This window comes from Carassius carassius, chromosome 37 (genome assembly GCF_963082965.1).
Source record: "Carassius carassius chromosome 37, fCarCar2.1, whole genome shotgun sequence".
NCBI lineage: Eukaryota > Metazoa > Chordata > Actinopteri > Cypriniformes > Cyprinidae > Carassius > Carassius carassius.
In genome coordinates, this window is record NC_081791.1 from 16691081 (window position 1) to 16713193 (window position 22113).

At 36.8% G+C, this 22113-nt stretch overlaps 1 protein-coding gene across 12 annotated transcripts in view; it reads left to right on the plus strand.

Annotated features, from left to right (window-relative positions):
- The window catches only part of agrn (agrin), a 282960-nt gene that overhangs the window by 217727 nt on the left and 43120 nt on the right, over positions 1 to 22113 (plus strand). For 10 of the 12 annotated variants that reach the window (XM_059527826.1, XM_059527817.1, XM_059527821.1 and 7 more), the window contains 9 exons: positions 3225 to 3425; positions 4051 to 4251; positions 12825 to 12967; positions 13100 to 13205; positions 15159 to 15257; positions 15941 to 16105; positions 16741 to 16884; positions 18418 to 18542; positions 18629 to 18734. In XM_059527826.1, the coding sequence (XP_059383809.1) occupies positions 3225 to 3425; positions 4051 to 4251; positions 12825 to 12967; positions 13100 to 13205; positions 15159 to 15257; positions 15941 to 16105; positions 16741 to 16884; positions 18418 to 18542; positions 18629 to 18734 (1290 nt within the window). The remainder of the gene's footprint in view (positions 1 to 3224; positions 3426 to 4050; positions 4252 to 12824; positions 12968 to 13099; positions 13206 to 15158; positions 15258 to 15940; positions 16106 to 16740; positions 16885 to 18417; positions 18543 to 18628; positions 18735 to 22113) is intronic. The other 2 variants (XM_059527819.1, XM_059527818.1) reach the window with 2 other exon arrangements.

Genomic DNA, 22113 nt, shown 5'->3' on the forward strand with positions numbered 1-22113 from the left:
TAATTTCACAGTTAATCAAATTAATGTAGAAACAACATAAAGACAGTTTATTTTAAATAATTGTTTAAATGGCATCTTTTTATGAATGAAGGCCAGTATTACTGATATTAATACAGCTACTGATTTTTTTAAATTTTTTACATTTATTATTAGGCTTCAAAAATATAACAGTTTTTAATTTAAGTAAACTTAAAACAATGCTAACATAATAAATGTCATGTTTACTCCTGCCCTTCCTGTCTTAACAGTTAGGACATATACAGAAATTTAATAAAGTTATCAAAGTTATATGCATTCTGCACTGCATAAACTATAAATTAAATAGTTAATCCTTATTAAAGCTACAAAAGTTATTTAGTCAAGAGCAGCGAGTCATTTTCTCTGTTCCCTTTGTTCTTTTAACTTTACTGACATGAAGCTTTATTGTCTGCTGTCCCTTTAAGAGCAGACAGACACGCGGATCTCACCGTTTATATACTGTCTATGGATCTCGCCTCATTCTCTCACAACTCTTTTTGTTCATTTTAGACTTTATATAAATCATTTAAGATTGCTCTTATGAGGATAATCGACAAAACTGGCACTTTGGGATGTTTATTGTTAGTTCAAGCGCTTAAGAGAACTGGATTCTGGCGCCCTGTCTATGCATTGTGTGTGTGTGTGTGTGTGTGTGTGTGTGTGTGTGTGTAGCCTACGTGTGTATGTTTCACATAAGGGCATTCACAGACAGCGCATTCTCTTTTGTCTTGCCACGCTTGAAATGTTTAAAAGCATTTAAATGAATAAGAGCGTGATCATATAATGTAAAGCTAGCCAACGGATGGCAGAAAATACCGATGCTGCGTTAATTGCGTTAAATATTTTGACACGTTAAACCAGACAAAAATTAATCGCATGCGTTAACACGTTAACGTTGACAGCACTAATATATATATATATATATATATATATATATATATATATATAAACACTCATTCTAGCTTTCCTAAACTGAAAAAAGTTAGATGTAGAAATAATTTTCACTTAGAAATTGGTAGTATTTCACAATTAAGGACAATAAGCAAGTAACATATTGAATGAAAGTTGACATTTTACTGCAATAACCTAAGAAAACATAAATTACAGAAGTAATGATGACATTCTGAATTAATTGATCTAATCCGAATGATTAGTTTGCATATCAAGCTGATTCAGTTCTCAATGATTCGATGACTCGGCTCAGCAATGACTTAAAATTCAGCCTTTTTCAACACAAAGCTGCAGTGTGAAGAAATATATTTGACACCCAAATGGTACAAATCTTTTTTATACCTTTATGATACTTTTGTGGTGCTTTTGTGCTCTTCTTGAAGCTTGAAAGCTCTAGTCCCCATTCATTGTAACTGCATACAAAAGAGAGAAACATTATTCAACATTTTCTTTGTGCTTCAAATAAGAAAGAGCGTCGTACAGGTTTTGAATGACATGAGGGTGAGTAAATTATGGCACAATTTTTATTTCTTGTTTCCCATAAGGCTAAGCTCTGCCATAATGGCCTGTGTATGTACTAGTATCTCAGGTCCAGCTCTGTATGCTGGATCACTGTTTATATGTAACCGACTGTCGTATCTATTGCGCTCCTCTCTGCTGAGGCCGTGAAAGCATGGAAACATGTTGCAACTGATAAAGAAATGCCTTTATCACACATACTGATAAAGGAGAATACCAGCAGCCATGAGAATGTGATTTATTGGCCTGCATTGGACTGTCACGACGAAGCGCTCTTGGGCGGCCGCTGGGCTGCATGCTGCTGCTGCTTTTAATAAGATGGCCAAGTGCAGTCCCTGAGGTTGACTGAGCGCAGATTCTGAGCGGAGGTTAGGTCACTTTATTAACGTGCAATAAACAGGTTGGTAGAAGAGAGACGAGAGATTTATGCATGAGGACCTCTCTCCATTAACACTAAATCAGGTGCTGTTATTACCCCAGCACTAATTGAATGTGATAGCAGTTGCTTTAATACAATCCCCCAGGTGTAATTGTCATCGGCCATGCTTCCTCCCTCCCTCTCTTCCAGTTTGAACCACATTTTGTTTTACTGATTAACTGGGCTCTCGGTAATCATAGCAAGATATCTGAGAACTAGGGATGTCAGTTTAACACCTTAACTGTGATTAATTAAAAAAACACACACACACTAAAACCCTTAATCACACTCTCTGACCCATATATAAATTTTGTAATATGCAAATAAATAGTACTAGAACCATTTTATATCTCCAGTAAATAATTGCATTGCATGATACATCACAAATTCATATTTAAATTCTTCATTTTATGTAATCATTTTGTAATATTTCATATATATATATATATATATATATATATATATATATATATATATATATAAACATTTCTTAATATATAAATTTAATATCAATATAATTATAAATAAGTATAAGAAATTAATACAATTTAATCAAATGTAATATTAAATATAAATGTATAATTAATACATTTCAAATAGAATATGTATTTTATTCATATAAAATATATTAAAATGCAGTTATATGTAATATAATTGTGTTTAATAATAATGTGATTTTAATTACATGAATGTAACAATGATATTTTTTGAAAACACACACACAAAAAATTATGTAATGAATGCCATATATTTCATATGTATTATGTTTGTATTCAATCATATGAGAATTTCAATTGTATATATAAATATATTTATATTTTTTCTTAAATATATATATATATATATATATGTGTGTGTGTGTGTTTGTATTATTATGTTATTAGTTCCATATATTAATTGTATAAAATATATGGAATTATTTACATGTTTTTTTAAATATATGTATATTCTATCATCTTAATATTAGAATTAAGTATTTTGTATAAAATGTGTATAAAATGGCTTAATTTAGAGGGTTTCCTCAGTAAATTTTGACATGTGGTTAATTAAATGCAGTGTCATGTCAGTGGGGCTGTAACTGTGTCTGAAGACACAACATCAGTTAAAATGGATGACGTTATACGATGCTCTGCTGTGCCTTCATGTAAACAGAGCAGTGTTGCTCCCATCTGCACGATGGGAGGATGCTTTAGCCCAGACTTTGCAGAGAGATTTTAATAAAGCGGACAGGCGGCCGGGCAGCTGAGGCTGATCCTAGTGAGCGATGGTGTGAATCTGTAGCCTGAATCTCTTTGTTGACGTCACACTTCCTTTTCAGCAGATGAGTCCTGCACCAACTGCTCATTTGGCGCGATCTGCGATGCTCAGACTGGCCGGTGCGTGTGCCCCAAAGGGTGTTTGGAAACACGGCAGCCTGTGTGCGGAAGCAACGGGATGACGTATGAGAATGAGTGCAAGCTGAACGTGGAAGCCTGCACTAAGCAGCTGGATCTCAGAGTGGTGGCCCATGGAGAATGCAGTGAGTACAGAAAAACAACTATCAGTTCATCCATCACCTCATACATGTTCACTCATCAGTCTGCGTTTGCTGCAAAATAAATCATTTTCTGTAGTATATTTGTTTTGATTTCCAGTAAAACTTTCTTTAGTTTACAATATTGTAACAGCTATAACTTTTTTCTGATGTACCTTGAACTAAGGTTATCTGTTTTGTTTTTTTATGCATAAATCCCTATTTTTTTTTTCAGAATTATGCTCAAAGCAAGAAAACTGGCAATTAGAGAGAAAAATAACCTTAATTCAAGATTAAGTTTTACTTTTCAAGCAAATAATGTTTTGTTTATTTATTTATTTTTTATCATTGAATTATGTGGTGTTAGAAAACAAGACAAAATACTGATGAAGAAAATGTTTTGCAGTGCAGTTTTCTTGGCAAAACCCAAGAAACTGTTTTAGCACTCTTTCCAAATCATGTTATGCATGCTACATGATTTTACGTGGTGGTTTTTACGTAGCAGAACCCCATGTGAATGTGTCTGGAGTTTCAGTAGGCCGTTTATTGAGGTGTGAACATGTTTCTTGCATCTCTTTGTGTCTCAATTATCTTATCCTGTGATTTGTGCGTGTTGCGTGTGTGTGATCAGAAACCTGTGGCAGCACTGTGTGTAGCTGGGGAGCACGGTGTGTGCAGAACAAGTGTGAGTGTCAGCAGTGCACGGGACAGCCGGAGAAACCCGTGTGCGGCAGCGATGGCAACACCTACAGCAATAACTGTATGCTGCGGCTGGCCTCCTGCAAGAAACAGAGGAAGATCGAGGTGGCTAAAACTGGCATCTGCGATGAAGGTGGGTTTATGTGTTCATGTATGCGATACGATGAGTGAGAAGCTGGACTCCCTGTTATTTGCTGATTGTACTTGGGGCTAGCCGAGTTAATGCATTCACTCCAAACAGTTTATTGCGGCCAATTTAACCTCCTTGCAACAACTGCACTTAGTGACCCATCATATCTGAAGCATGAAATGCAGGCATCAGTATGCGTCTTGTGTTCTCTGTCTTTTCGCCATAGGTCCCTGTTGTGTCAGTGTTTGAGATTCAGTTTTATTCTATTTTTGATGCAGTTATAGTCGGTTCCATGCTTTCTACTTGTACTAACATTTAATAGTAATATTCACAATATATGTACAATGAAACACACATAATAATTAAGTAAAATGTTTGCATGTTCACGGTTCTGTGACGTTAGTCAGCTGAACAACTAAAAGATACATTTTTTTGTAAGTGTTTTATCTTTATTAATGATATTTTAAAATGACATTTTTATGATTTATTTAATTATTAGCTTTTCATTCATCTCACGAACACACTGCAGTTACAAACCCCTACTTTGAGAAAAATTTTATTTTAAAATGATAAAAGTAATCAAAAAGTAGTCTTATATTACCTAAAATGTGTAATGCAATGGATTACATTACAAACTACTATTTTTTTGTCATGTAATTTGAAATCAGTAACAGACTACAATTTAATCTACAAAGTACTCTACCCATCTTTGTATATAATAAAATATAATGTACCCTGCCATGTCTCTGTATAGTCTTGATGTAATATCTCACTTAAGTCATTCCCAGCAGGCTATTTGGCAGTAAAAAAAATCCGTCATTTTTCCCTCTAAGTCTCATCAGACCTTTCTTTCCAGCTCTGTAAGCTGCGGACGTGTTGCTGTTAAAGGCTGCAGGATCTGGGCCCGGTCAATAGATCCTGCCCAGAGGCCAGTGACACCTGCTTTGACAATTTATTCTCTAGACTAGTGATGCAACACTGCAGCGGCTAAAACACATCAGCCGGCAGGTCTTTGTATTTAGAAGAATAGTGAACAGAGTTTTTAAGTTGATGGAAACATAGCTGTTTTGTCTGTCTTACATTTAGCTTTCAAACACCGTGCTCCATTTGTGTGATGGCCGATATGATTTTGTGGTCGTGGGCACAAAATATAGTGTCAAAGTAAAACATTTTCTCAGAGGGGCCAAAGGGGCTGTTTATTTACACAGACATGGTTTATTCATTTGTTTAGACCTGGCTTCAATACGCATGTTCATTAGTCATAAGAAAGAAATGGCAGTGTTCTCTCAATCTTTTATTTGGAGGTAATGAAAAATGACAGTGTTCCCTGCGTCTGGCCATAGTGGTGAATTTATCACCTGTTTAATTTCACACTCTGCTAGTCTGAAGTCAGCCTCATTGTAGACACAGACAAAGCGATATGTGAGAACCGAGCATCACCTTGGGGCAGAGGCCCGCTTTTAATTGAATATACGTTTACTAAATAGGATTATGCATTGGAAATAGCAACATAATAGCATATAAAGCATCAGTACACCCACAGGAAGAGAGTTTGGGAGAGGGCAAACAGGAGAGAGTGTGCAGTCATCTGTTACACACAAGTATCTTCTCATAAAGAACTTCTGCAGGCTGTCAGGATGCCCTATTGCTCTTTATGTTGGCAGCATTACGATTACTCTAAGCTACTGTCCAGGTCTTTCAGTAATGCCCATCTACAGGAGACAAATCACAGAAACAGAAAACAACCAACTAGGGCTGAGATTTATAGCTTAAAAAGGTAACTTTTTTTAGTCTTTATATATATATATTGTTAATTGTTTTGTTCATTTAAAAAAGAAAACAAGCCATTGTAGCCAACTGAATTATTAGGGGCCAAGCACCGAAGGTGCGTAGGCACCTATTGTATTTGTTCCCGTTCTTATTATTATTCTTCCGACTAGGAGTCTATGGCAGCCTATAGAACCGATTGCGGGAAAGTTGTAATGGTTGTAATGGTTAATGAAAGTTGTAAAAGTTGTTTAACATTCTGATAGAGGACAGTGCCAACATTAAGTACACCAATTTTGGTGTGTCTAAGTCATTCCCTCTAGCGCCACCAACTGTCCAAAATTTCACTTATATTTTGTTAATAACTTTTGAACCGTAAGTCCAATCAACAAAATTTTTTCCTCTGATTCCTGAGCTCATGTCGATTCGATTACACCCTATGAAGTAATTTTCTTTAAGTAATTTTCCATAGAAATATGGCTGCCATTTTGAATTGTTTGAAAAACCTACTTTTTCGAACTCGTCCTAGACGGTTTGTCCAATTCACACGAAAATTGAACCAGATCATCTTCAGGCAGTGCTGACCAAAATTTGTGGAATTCAAATTGATTCGTCAAACTGTTTTCGATAAACGCTCAAACAAATGTTATGTAGCGCTTACAAAAACAGTCGTAAGGCTGTATCTCTGCAACGATTTATCGTATTCAGACCAAACTTGGTTCATATCATAACAAGCATGACCTGAGGCTACATGCTGCGTTTCGGTGCAGTGCCACCTACTGGTCCGGAGATATGAAAAATTGCTATTTTTGCTTATAACGTCTGAACAGTTTGTCTAAAAATCATAAAATTGGTCTTGTTAGATTCAAGTCAACATGCCGAGTCGACTGATATCAAATTTTTTCATATCGGCCATTTTGACTGTCGGCCATTTTTAATTTTGTAATAAAATGCTCTATTTTAAGAACGCATCAACGGATTGTTACGAAACATGGTATGGGTCATCAGCACAATATCCTGAAGGAGCGTGAGAAGTTTCGAAACAGCGCCACCTAGTGGTGAATTTTTTGCCCAAATGCTTATAACTTTGGGTGTGGTCGACTTATTTTCACGAGACTCATCTTTTTAGACACCTGAAACCTTACAGAGTCCTACGATACCAAACATCCTAGGTTCTGCTTTACGGTTTGTGTAGCGTTGTGATTTAGCGCTTAAAAACGATTTGGCTATATCTTCGAAACCGCTTTTCCGATCGTGACGAAACCACCGTCAGAAGCTCGAAAACATAGGTCGATAGCTTTACAGAAATGCCCAAATGCTAAAATTTTGATAGTAAGGGGTAGTTTTTTCATAAAAAAGTCCATAACTCTGAAGTGAATTGAGATATTTTCACCAAAATTGACACACATATGTATGGGCTCACTCTGAGTACACATAAAAAAATGGTGGGACTGAGCCTCTTGGTGGCGCTATAATAGAACAAAACATGAAATTCCCATTGACTTCAATACAGTTTTGTGAAATAAAATGCTATACTAAATAAATGCATTGGTGTAATAATACGAAACTCAGAATGTGCCAACAATACCATCCCCTGAAGGTACTCAAAATATTTCAAAATATTTTTTGACAAAATTTATTACAAAATTTCCAAAAAGGCTAATAACTTTTGAATAAATCTGGCTATTGAAATGCCGCTGGTCTTAATAGATTCCTTGGTTCAAGCCGAGAACACAGATAACAAGTCTTCCTTATTTGGCCGAACTTCCTGTCCGCCATCTGGATTTTCAGTCAAAACCTACTTTTTCGAACTCCTCTTAGACCGTTTGTCCGATTTTCAACAAAATCGAATCATATCATCTTCAGACTGAGTCAACTAAAAGTTATGGATTTCGTTTGATGAATTGTTGAATCAGTTTGAACTGATTGACATGAAATTAATTAAACTTACCAGTTGTATTGCTAATTTTACTACTGAAGTTTAAATCTGAAGATGCTTTGTCTTAAAAGAACAGTTTACCCAAAAATGAAAATTCTGTCACAATTTAATCAACCTCATGTCCCTCCAGACCTATATGACTTACTTTCTGTGAAGTAAACTGACATATTCTACCAAAATTTCTCCATATATTGCACTACCAGTAAAATTTATTAAAAAAAAATAATGATCAATTTACCAAATATTATTCAGCCACTTTAACCTAACCATGTTTTTCTTTAATTGCTAATGCAAACTTTTTACACCACAGACTGAACAAAATAAAGCATTGCTTGGTAACTGGTTGCCCTAAATTGGTATTATATAATAAGCTAACAGCTATTCAACCTAATTCATTACATATCTTTCTATCAAAGTTATCTGACATTATCAAGATGATTTTGTTCTGACACAGTTTAACTCTGAGTTCTTATCATATTTTATTACCATTTTCTAAACTATTGCAAATAAACTGTGATAATGTGAGAAATTTTGAAGGTAAAAATGGGGCAGCAATTTGTAAATTCTAAATTCTATGGGTTTGGTTTCCATCTCAACCGCGTCCAGCTATTTTTAGCTGTACAAAACAATTAATTTTGCTTGATATTGAAAATTGTGTGTGTGTAGATGTATACCCATAGTTTGAGAAACAGAGGTCAGAAACTTGTGATGAATGTGAATGTTGACTCTCAAGGGGAGAAATGAAAAAGAGAGTAAGGAAGAGAGAGACAAGGTGTGTGTTTGTGTGTGCGTCCCAAAAGTGAAGTGTGACATTTAGAAGGTCTCTCTGTGTGTGTGTTTGTTTGTGTGTGTGTGTGTGTGTGTGTGTGTGTGTGTCTTTTCATGGGAGTTATGCACTCACAGTAAGGCATCCCAGCCACCTGCAACAAACTAGCAGTTGAGTCTGAAGGTCACTGTCCTGCAAAGACTCCCGCTCGACATTTTATTTTCCCCGTTCTCCCCATATCTCTCTCCTCTCCCCGCCATCTATCTCCTCATCGGCCAGAAAAACCTTTCAACTCTTGATGGTACCATCTGTTTTTTTTCTACTGGAGTTATTATGTGTCTGTTTACCCACTTTGCTTTCACTCTAGCTCACTCTTTATTCCTTCAGCTCTGCGTCTTAATGGAGAAAGCATGGCTAAATGGACCCCGTAAGTACATGATTGAGTTAAAGAGACGGGAAAGGGCTTTGAGGACAGCTGATGTGTACATCTTGGTGTTCGCTAATTGAAAGGTTCGCGTGCGGCGAGGGTTGCAGTGACATCAAAGGACCGAAACTAATTAGCACCTCCTCCCCCACCCGTATCCACTCACTCTACCAGGTTTATTTATTCACCTTTTTACGTTGAATTTTTTTTTTTCTGCTAACACACAACAGAACCGGGAACGTAAACGCTTTCATCTTCTGCTTAGCTTGCACAATTTTGCTTAGGTGGCCCGGAGAGCCTCATATATGGAAATGATTGCCGCTGCTGCTCAGTGGTCAGGCTTATCAGAGTCAGAGTTTAGAAACGTTCATTTAAGCGTATTATTTACTGTATCGCTGATGAGGGGATGAGAGCGTGCGTTGAAACTGTAATGGGTCTTTGCAGTGCTAAACTGCTTTGTGGCTTTGGAATTGCTTGTGGTATCAGGTCTGTTTCATACACAAACGCAAGTGGAACATTTATTTATATGCTTAAATTACAGTTTAAAGTATTTACACTGAGTGTATAAGCAGCACAGTGCTGTGTAGAAGCTCTGCTGCAAGATGAGATTTTCTCATTTTTACTGTGCAATGTGTTCTTGACTTAGCAGAAAACACTTGAAAATGCAATATAAATTTGTCAGCAATCTTTTATTATCAATATAGGTGAAGCTACAACAATGATGCAAACTATATGCGATCCTTCAGAAATTGTTCTAATGTGCTGATTTGGTGTTCAAGAAACATTTCTTATTATTGTACATGAAAAAAAAACTGCTTAATATTTTTGCAGAAACTTTGACAAGTTGTTTTTAAGGTTCTTTGCAAAATAGAAATTTGAATGAGATTAAAACTTGTATTCATCAGGGGTGCATTAAAGACATTTATAATGTTGCAACAGATTTTTCAAAAAAGATTGTCATAGATCAGTCACTTAAAATATTTCAAAAACATGTTTTTTCAACTTTCTATTTATCAAAGAATTGTATATAAATATATAGAATATTACATTTGATTATCAGAATATTATCAGAATATTACAATGATTTCTGGAAGATCATTAAACAAAGTATTGATGCTGAAATTCATTTTAAGATTAAATAATAAAATAATCAGCTTTGCTTATGATAGAAGGCTTGTTTCAAAAACTTTGTATATATTATTATTATTATTATTATTGTATATTATTATTGTTGTTATTATTGAGTTATTAAATGTATTTGTTGTGAAAGTATGTGCAGCATGAAACATTTTGTGCTTCAGACAGTTTGTAACTGTTTTCTCTGTTTGCTGTCTCATAACAAAAGGCAACTGGTGTGAAAAAAAGAGAAAGGTTGTAATAATCATAGTCAAATGCTACATTATTTTCCCTTGGAGTCTCTTGGCTGATCTTAACAAGACTCTGCCCTACGGCGTAAACTCAGCTCAGCTCACATTAAGCAAAATACAGAATCTCTTCATCACAGTGTCGGATCACTAATACTATGAAGCAGAAACCTGAAGTCTGCACAGTGAGTGCGTTTGCTCTCTGTATCACTGTGGCCAGGGCTTCAGGCTCGAGTGCTTTCATTGTTTCCAGGCTGGGGCTAATGAATTGAATGACCTCCATGAGTATCGACCCTGCAAGGTTGTCAGTGTGGATTTTTGATAAGATGTATCAGTGCTGGCCAACCCCTAGCCTTTACTGTGACCGGCTCATAATCTATTTAAGGAGATTTTTTATGCTAAGTGGCATTTCCACCTATACGCAATCGATTTTCCCATCAGGGTGCACGAGGTTGCCCTTCCCAGCTTTGCATGTGAAGAAAAGAACGCGTTTAACTCGCAGTGGAGATATGGGAAAGAACATCCACTGGCATTTGGTTTTTCCTTATTAAATAAATCGATCGACATGCAGATTATGTGTTTCCCTAATGCTAATTAATTGCATATATAAGTATCTGCAGAAAAAAGACCCTAAAAAATAATATGAAGTTGTGAAGCTCCCTCAAAATTTAGAAATATTGGTTATCTGAAATATTTTTAAATTGTAATTTATTTATGCAATGGTAAGCCGAATTTCCAACAGACTTCAACTTTCAACTTCATTCTTCATTCACAGGATCCTTCAGAAAGCATCTATATACAGTGTGTGTGTATATATATATGTGCAAATATATATATATATATATATATATATATATATATATATATATATATATATATATATGCATAGATGGGACAGATGGGAAATTTTTTCTCAGCAAATAGATTTTTTTTTTCCTTAGAGAAGGCAAACAGACAGTTATGAACTGCAGCAAGTTTTGCACTCATTTTATTAGCTGCTCTGTAACAAAGAGTGGTGCTTTATATCTCCAACAAGTCAGCTTTGTTGACTAATGAACTTTAATTCTAATTAAATAGCCTAGATAAGAGTGTGTTTAATGAGGCAACTCATATGAAGAAAAACCCTTACGATTTCCTCCCCCATAATCTCCAAAGTTTGGATCCTGGAGAGAATCGAGATTTATCCGTCGGAGTTTCACACAGAGAAACTAACCCTGAACTCACACCGAGACTAATTGCACCCGACATAATGTAGTGTGATTACTGACGTCACGCATGATGGCCGTGAAACACCCGTTTACATTGATTTCCTGTGTTAGATAACAGATTGTCAGTTATTTCACTTCTAATCGAAATGTGGGAGACACTTTGCTGGTGGCACACTGGTGTCTTGTTTAATTTATTTTGTTAGTTGCTGGGTATTTCCATAGCTGGTCATTATCTTGTTCTTCCAGCAGTGCCTTTGCTTCAATCTACACTACAACGTGAAAAAAATCTCAATATTCGCTGCTCCATATGCACGGAATGTCTGAATACTTTGCCAGGCACTGTCCATTAATTCTCGCCAGCAAAAGTTAAAACAAAATGCTTGAGTACCTGGGAATATTTGTATTTTATTAGGAGACAATGTGCGGCATACTGATATGCAAATATGTGTTTGGATGAGCTCCCCAGTGTCTGCGTGTCTTATTTGTCTTTGCTCTTTGTGACTTCTAAAGTACTTACCCGCTGTTACTCTCAGATCTCAGGTCTCGTGTGAGATTGCTTGTTTATCTCCCTGAGATAAGTTTTAGTGATTTTATTTTTTCTTTTATATGGTGTAAATTGAGGTTGTGCATGTGGACAAACACCCAAAATGTATTTATCACGTTTTTTTTACGTGAAATAACAAAGACAAAAAATTATCAAAATGGTAAAAAACTTTGAAATTTTAATGCAGATAAAAATGTTATGCATCAACTTCCCGTAAATGGACTAAATAATCTTATTTCACATTTAAAAACGTTAGACCTTAAGGGTTTTGGGTTAGAATTAGTATAACAATTGAGTTTTATTTTAAAATTGTATTTATCAGAGGATTTTTTTAAATTTATTTTTTACAAAAACTAATGGAGACAAAATAAATGAAAATGTTTACATTTATGCTTCAGCCAACCATAAATAGACTAAATAATCAAATGCTATATTTGTTTATACTATGTTTGCGTTAAGGGTTTGAGTTAGAATTAGTATTATGGTTGATTTATATTTTATGGACAGTTCCAATCAATAAAGGGTCCATGAAGTAAACAAGGGTATTTGTTTGTGTTCCAACAGACTGCGGTTCAGGAGGCTCAGGTTCAGGATCTGAAACCTGCGAGCAGGATCGTTGTCGACGATACGGCGGATCATGGGATGACGACACGGAGGATGACCGCTGCATGTGTGACTATATCTGTCAGCCAGTGCCGCGAAGCCCAGTATGTCCATTCACACGCCTCCCCATTTCCAATAGAAGAGAGTGCTGCCCCGGCATTTGACTTGTTAAAACGTGCTAAATCTTGTTGAATCCATTAATCGCACCAGGTTAACCTCTCTGTGAACATTCGCAGGTGTGCGGCTCTGATGGGAACACATACACCAGTGAGTGTGAGCTGAAGAAGGCCAGGTGCGAGAAGCAAATAGACTTGCAGCTCCAGAGCCAAGGTCCCTGCCCAGGTAAGAAAGCACCTTAATATTTATGTTTTCCTTAGTCACCTGAAGAATAACACTCCAGGAGCTCTGAAAGGATGGTTGTTGGAGTCACTACAGCAGAATGCAGTGTTTCTTTGAGCTTAGGAGGCTTGTGTAGTCCACACCTGAGCATCTACCACAGAGAGAGGAAGAGCGTGATCAGAGCAGTGTGAGATTCCCTCAGGCTTCAAGTCTAGCTTGACTCCACTTGCGTGTGCACATGCAATCTCTTTTCTCTCTCTCTTTCTCTCTCTCTCCCTCGCTCACTCGCTGCACCCCTCATCCTTTATCTATGGTTTTCTCGAGCTCTGAGTTTTCTGCTTCAGAGCCTCACAGACCCTCTAGCCAGATCAGTCATACTCCTTCGGTGGCCATGGAAAATAAATCCTTTTTGGAGAACTTTCAACCGGTGTGAGGAGCTTTTGGCATCTGCTTCCCATTGGCTCAGCTCAGATCAATGGAAACCTCATCTGGCCCTGCATTTGATATGCACGCTGCAGTCTCTCCTCCCCCAGTTTCTGACCCGTGCCTTTGAGAGCTGATGGGCCTCCAGAGCACCTTGCTGCTTTTTGCTAATTGGAAATTAGGTCTCGGTGACCTCTAGACAACCTTGCACTGAAGTCTCCTTGCAGTGAGGATCAGAGGATGCTGTAAGCTGCCTCTTGCAATCTGTTGGCTGATTGTGACCTTCAGAGGAGATACTGAGCTGGGCTGGGCAAAGAAAAGCTACTAAAATTGATATTTATAATCTTTGTACTTTTGCTGTATAATGTGGTTTGGACATGTTAATTTAGAAACAAACATTGCATTTTCTTAAAAAAAAAAAAAAAAAATATATATATATATATATATATATATATATATATTAAGATATTGTGATATTGACATTGTGATGTCCCCACAGTTTGGAATCTTCACCCCATCTATGCCATTACCATCTACAATAATTCAATAAAAATAAACATTGAAGCTGATTGGCCTCGATTTTAGTAGCACCGTGTTGGTGTCAGAAAGGATTGTGTTGTAGAACAAACGAGTGTAGAAAGAGGATGGTGAAGAATCGCAGTGAGATGAGAAGAAAGGATCAAATTAAAAGCACCTTTGTCATAATGGACTCAGTGCAGAAAGGAGAAGTTTAATGAGGTGTGCACAAAACCCATCTCTGGAGCCACAAAATGCTGTAAAAAGGCACAGTGACACATTGCTATTATACCCCAGGATGTGCACGCTCACGCCGACGGCCCCCTGATTTACGACAGCCTAGTCCTTCTAGCTCCGAACTCGAAACCACAAACCTGCCGCCTCACAGCCATTCAGTTCAATGACCTAGAGAAGAAGCGCTCGAACAGAACAAGTGTTGATAGACTGGGGAAAAATGACAGCACAGATAAGACAAATAGGCACCTGCCATCTGCCTCCAGTGCAACGTTATAGTTAAACACCCCAACAAACTTAAATAGTATAATTAGGTTATAGCAAGAGTGGACTGACATCAGCGCGTCCTGATTTGCGCTCTTGTGCATTTGCGTCCATAAACCCGGAGTCCATAAATATTTGTTCATAGGTGTGAACGGCGCTATCTGAGACGAGAACAAATGGAGGGAACAGGCCCCTGAGAATGTGTCAAATGTCACCCAGCAGACATTCGACGAGAGGTCTATTGTTTGTTTTCACGGCTGGTAATAGCATCATTTTTTCCTGATTTCGAATTGGTGTCAGGAATTGTAAATAGAATTGTTATCTGGCAGCCAGATGCAGGCTCTCCCACCTCTGCTCCTTAAGCGATTCTTATTGTGTCCTACTAAATTGCATTTCAGCGTGGATTGTTTAGTTTAATTTGTCTTAAGAACACTGTGGATCTCAATATGTCTCTCTCTCTCTCTCTCTCCCCTACCCACCCCTATTTGCTCTGTATCTTCTCTCTAGCTATCATATCAGCAGAGCTCGTCGCCCCCCAGCACTGTAGCGAAACTGTTTACGGATGTTGCCAAGACAATAAGACCACTGCCCTGGGTGTTGGACTGGCTGGGTGTCCTAGTACGTATAACCGCTATGAAACCTTATCTATCCACTAGCTCAGTGGCAGTTGGATTCAGTCATGTTAAATGTCAGACATAAGCTAGGCCAAACACATTTTTTAAAAGAAGTTCATCTTTTTATTCAGCAAGGACATATTCAATTGATTAAAAGTGGCAGTAAAGACCTTTATAATGTTACTAAAGATTTCCATTTCAAATACATGCTGTTCTTTTGAACTTTCTATTCAACAAAGACATGTAAAAAAAAAAAACTGTTTTCAACAGGGTCTGCTTGACCCTGACATGTTATACACATTTTTATCTCCACAATGCCAATTAAAACAAAAATCTTGAAGTATTAAGCATAACGATTCATAATAATAAGTATTAAAAAATAATTATCCAAAATGTGAGTGGATCAACTTTTACTTTCTCAAGGTGGGATGAACCAGTTTTAAAATTCTGGCCAATTCCAAATGCTTATTTTCTTATTATGGCCAATTGTAGATAAATGGGCAATGTGCTATTGCGGTTTGCAACCCTGACAGCAGTCCAAAAATATCACTTAACTGTGTATTTAACCTAAAATATGTTCGGACTAATTGCAATTGTTTAGCTCACGATTTCTTGTCTCATCCCACCTGGTTGGGACATGGAAGTAACGTGCTATTAACTTATAGATTGTGTCCATTTCTTCTTTAGGTGTGTGTCAGTGTAATCATTACGGCTCATACGGAGGCACCTGCGACCCGTCCACGGGCCAGTGCTCCTGTAAACCCGGCGTCGGGGGACTCAAATGCGACCGCTGTGAGCCCGGATTCTGGAACTTCCGAGGCATCGTTACAGAGAACATGAGTGGCTGCACACGTAAGCGTTCCTCTCTTCTCTCTTTCCTGGTGATTTGCTTTCGGGGCATTTTATGCTAAATGTGTTAAATGTTCCTTTCTAATCCGAAACCCGAAGTGACAACCTACTCGGTTAACGTGCACTATCCTTCCGGCCTCAAATGCGATTTCTGTCAAAACAAGAAAGTTTTAAGTTAAGCCTCCAAGCCACCGCTGGTAATGGGAACTGCTCGAGAGTGCAACGTGGCTTGACCTATAAGTTCTGCCTACAGACCAGTAAAGCTCTGACGCATGTATTTGTGTGTTTGTACACTGCTACAAAGCCGAGGATAGAAAAATAAGCGTGATTGAAACAGTTTGTGCTCTGTCCCAGGGGTCCTTAGAGCATTAGCACATTCTGTTGCCACGTTCGTTCTCACCCCAGGGCTTCTTGACCCCACTTTGAACTCCACCAGGCTGCGGTCGCTGACACAGAGTGAGTGCTATTGCTGTAGCTGTGGGGTCACAGATCGGAGCAGCTTCAGATTGCCTGTATGCATTTGGCGGATGTGTGGATGTTTTTGTCAGAGTGAAATTGAAGAGAAAGAGACAAGGAATCTAATCAAAACTGTTCAAGCAGATAAGGCTGACAGCCCTCTCCCTCTCTCTCTTCATCAGCGTGTAACTGTGATGGAGTGGGTTCGGTTCGTGATGACTGTGAGCAGATGTCAGGGCTGTGCTCATGTAAGCCTGGAGTTAAGGGCATGAAATGCAACGTGTGCCCTGACGGCAGCAAGATGGGAGCCAACGGCTGTGACAAAGGTAATGCCGGGATTTTAATTAGAACAAAGCTCAAACGATTTCTCCAGGATTGCAGTTCTGATGCAACTAGGTTGTGACTTTATAAATTATAATTAGGTCTGTTTTTCACAATCTTGGGTTGCATGTAGAAATAATAAAAATGACGGCACTGGTTAATTAATATAATTTGTTAATTAAAACTGTTCTGACATGTAAGGCTTTCAGTGTCATGCCAGAACCATGGCATAGTGGTAAGTTCTCAGAAGGATGTGGGTTTGAATCCGGCAGTATGTTTTAGATGATTTCTCCGGTCTCGATTATCAATATATCTGTACCAGTTATTATTAATATTATTTATATTCTGTTGAAATATTTACTGTAGAGGGATGACTATATGCCCAGCTTTTTGTAATTTTAATCATTAAAACAATAACAGAGATGGTCTGGGTTATCGATTGACAATATATCTGTACCATTTATTAATAATATTATTTAAATTCTCTTGATACTGTAGAGTGGCCAGTTTTGGATGATTACATGCCCAGATTTTATGTTTTAATCCTTAAAAACCCTATAATTTAATAACACTTTTAAATGTAATATTTAGCGAAAATGACTGAAAATAAATATAAGTTTTTATACATTATCACTTGTAGCATTAAAACGATTTATTTTAGTCTTCAATATATATTTTATTTATTAATTTGCTCAAATTATTAACCAATATAATAATAATATAATTCAAACTAAATTGTATAAAGTATAGTATTGACCATTTATCATTTATGATCATTTACTGTTTTCATTATGTGAATTTTTTTTTAATCTTTTTAAAATATCTGTTAGTATCTAATACAATAGTATTTATCATGCTTAAGTATTTTATTTTTGAATAATTGATTTCATTTTAATGATCAATTATTAATTATTATAATTATCTTAAAAGGCTGAGACTACAGTATAATATTATATACATAAAAAATTTATTAAATTCCAAATAATTAACTACTTTATTCTAAATGTTGTATCAAATGGAGTTCAAAGTTGGATCTTCAAATGCACACCAGGGGTGACAGTGAAATGCTATCCTGATGTCACCCCCTGTGTTGGCATGGTAGAGTAGAATGAAGTCACCATCAGCTATTGACGGGAAGTGAAGAGCTTAATGAACTCAACAGTCCCAGCATAGAGTTCATGCAGCGTTTCTGCCAGATTAAAGCTGCCACATGAAAGTACTGAAGAGGAAGCCAGTCAATGCTGCAGGCCAGGCAGTTAGCCCAGCGCTCTGATGTCAGAGTAAAGAGTAGACTTTTTTTGGCAGGCAAGGTCCCGTCTCTGCTCCTGATGCAAGTCCATCTTTCTGATGAATATCTGTGGAGGAGGTTGCAGGGTTCGTATCAGAAGTGGATTAACAAGTTGCCCACACTGAAATGACCAGCATATATTTGCGATGCTGGTATTTTCCACATGTTTGTCCATGTGTGTTAGCTTTCAGAAACCCTTAAAAGTTCAAATATCAGTTAGGAATTAACTAGAGGTCAATCTGTTCCACAGGACCTGAGGCACCCAAGTCCTGTGATGAGCTTGTGTGCCACTTCGGGGCATCATGTGTGGAGGTAAACGGACAGGCTCACTGTGAGTGCCCATCACCTGATTGTGATGAGAAAAACAAGACCAAGGTGAGCTTGCATAAGTCACACTCTACACCTACTCTAGTGATGAAGATTTGTTTTCTAACAATAGACATGGACATGTTTGTGGACAGGTATGCGGTTCTGATGGGGTCACCTATGCAGACAGATGCCAGCTGAGGACCATTGCATGCAGGCAAGATAAAGAGATCACTGTGGAGCATTTAGGCCAGTGCAAAGGTGAGATTTGCCTCTTATACATAAAACCTTATCCGTTTTTTTTTTTTTGCACTGCATACAGATATCTAAGAAAGTGTGAATGATAAATCATGACCCTGAACCACAAAACCAATCTTAAGTTGCACCGGTTATTTGTAGCAATGGCCAACAATACATTTTATGGGTCAAATTATCGATTTTACTTTTAATGCTAAAATTCAAGATTATGTTCCATGAAGATATTTTGTCAATTTCCTACCATAAATATATCAAAACTTAATTTCTGATTAGTGATATGCATTGCTAAGAACTTCAAAGGCGTTTGTTTGCACCCTCAGACTCCAGATTTTCAAATAGTTTTATCTCGACCAAATATTGACCTTTCTTAACAAACCATATATAAATGGAAAGCTTTTAGATGATGCATAAATCTCATGGTTTCATGGTCCAGGGTCACAATTACGAAAGTTGTTGGCTTTTGAACCTCTACTTCCGTCTTCATGATTTCTTTAACGAAAAAAAAGGCTTAATCGTTATTATTGTCTTTTTTCCAGTAAAATATTATAAACATGAATAGACCAAGATAAACAGGCTACTTGACGAATAAAAATGCATAATATAGTTTAAGATAAAAATTCCAAAGAATATTTTCAAATAATATATTTTTTTTCCTGTATTTTTTGTCCAATTCAACAAAATGTTATCAGAGAATGTAATTTTAATGTACTTTTTAAATTTTATTGTATGTGTAACAAATGTGACCCTGGACCACAAAACCAGTCATAAACTTTTTTCTTTTTTTTTTCTTTTTTTTCATTATCTACAGTAAAAGCTTTCCATTGATGTATGGTTTGTTAGGATCTGACAATATTTGGTAAAGATACAAGTATTTGAAAATCTGGAATCTGAGGATGCAAAAAAATCTAAATACTGGGAAAATCGCCTTTAAAGTTGTCCAAATAAAGTCCTTAGCAATGCATATTACTAATCAAAAATTAAGTTTTAATATATTTACATAAGGAATTTTACAAAATATCTTCATGGAACATGATCTTTGCTTAAAATCCTAATGATTTTTGGCATAAAAGAAAAATCTATAATTTTAACCATACAGTGTATTTTTGGCTATTGCTACAAATTTACCCCAGCGACTTAAGACTGGTTTTGTGGTCCAGGGTCACAAATGTCAGGGAATTATTATTATAATTTTTTATGTGTTTTTAATTGTTTATTTTTAATGTTTTAATAAATTTAGTCATAAAATGCATTTTAAAATTTATTTTCATTGTCCTTTTAACAAAATTGAGTGAAGAAATGGGTAAAAACAATACAATAGAAATAAAATAAAAATTCCCACAATTTTCTATGAAAAACTCTTATATTACACAACATGGGTTCACATTAAGGATGTTTAGGTGAAAAGACTGGAAAACTAGAGAAAAGCACTATTTAAGGAAATAAATGTTTGCAGTTTTACAAGGTTTGTTGGGGCGAACTGCATGGCCCATATTTAGGAATGGGGTCAATGTGTGGGATGGGTATGTGTGTGTGGGGGTGGGGGGTTATGTTGGTGGCGGGTGTTCAAGGGGACAGGAAATCTGCCTGACAGATGCTCCCCTGTAGATAGAGCCATGCTGCTTGGCTTCAGGCTGGAGTCTTTGAATCCCCTGGAACTGGGCGACATTTGAGCTGTTTGATTTGCATCACCCCTGTGTGGATTAGGGAGAGTTAACTGCACAGTCTGAAGGAAGCACCTGCAATCCGCCTGCTGATGCTGTCAGGAGGCCTGCTTTTGGTAGAGCAGGCTGTGTAGAGAGTTGGGCATCGCTCTCTTTCTCTCTTAAAGCATTCATCAGTCGCTGTGTACATGCATGGACAAAGGGACCTGGTAGAAGGCCAAGGTTAAGACTTTCATGTCGGCTGTATGTAAGAAGCATTATCCCAGCTCACGTCAGAAGGTGTTCTGCAGGGAGCTGTTCTGAGATGGGCATGGCACGTGGTGGACATTGCCAGCTGCCGAATCCTGGATCATGGCCAATGGCAGGTGCCAGACATTTTCAGCAGCAGCCCATGCAGCCACTCTGTCAGACATGTTAATGCCACAAATGTGCAGCTTGATCTAACATGACTCTGTTGCGTTGTTTTTCATAGCTATAACCAGGTCCTTATGGATTCTCTGCCAACAGAATATTAAAAAGTTCAGCATATCGCCCATTCTTTGCCTTCAACATAAAATCATTTCACATTCCTTGTGTAATTTAGTGTTATTTTAAAGAAAAAAAATTCTTTGTTATTTTTAACCAAAATGTGAACTTGCTTTTCCTATAAAATGCTGTTCCATTTTCTCTGATGTCACTGAGGTCATTCAGGCTATTGGATAAAGTTAAACAACAATTTTTTTTTTTTTTCAAATTCCCTTTTTTCTTTTTCTAGTAAAAAAACAAAACAAAAAAGTGAATTTTTCACTAGCGACAAAACAAGTAAAAAGTAAAAAAGTAAAATAGATTTATTTCATAGTAATTATAGTTCAGATCTATTAATATATTTACTGACATATCACTTGAGACTTGCTGATATAAAAAGTACAATTAAAGGGGTGGTTGATTGCGATTTCACTTAACTTAACATTAACATTAGTTAGTGTGTAATGTTGCTGTTTGAGTATAAATAATCTGCAAAATTGCAACGCTGAAAGTTCAATGCAAACGGAGATTTATTAAAATTCTGGCAGTTTAATGCCTACAAAAATGGCTGGTAAGGGTCTACAACGAGTTTCTTTACAGGTCCATTATGTCATGAACCCAGATAAACCCCACACCCGGGAACACGCAACAAAGGGGGCAAGACCATGCTGTGCTGCTGTAGAGAAGAGGAAGAGAATGGATTGTATGATCTTTGAATAATATCGTTCTTTAAATGCAAGATATTTAAAGTATACTTAATAGTTCCACTTTAGCACAATCAAATATAATGCAGTATATCTTTAGTTGGGCTTCAGCCCTACTTCTGCAAAGTTAAAATGCATTAAGTACAAAATTAGTTGTTCCAATTTTGCAGACTTCAGGTATACCAGTGTAGTATATTTAGCATAAAATACAATTACAAATAATACCATCCTAACATTCAGGTTATAGCAAGTTATCATCATCATCTGCATTTGTAGATTTTGGCAGCAGCCATTTAAACTCCATATTGTTTATAATTAGTTGACAAATTTTCATCATCCAGTCAATTATTTTTGTGAACAGCAATTCACGTTAACATATTTTAGTTATTTGATTACAGCTCATATTTGGCAGATTGATTCTGGACCTGGGGCCTGTTTCATAAACCAAGTTCACCAAATAATCTGGGTTTATTTCAGTTAGTCTGAAGTTACTTTGAACCAAATCAGCTAACA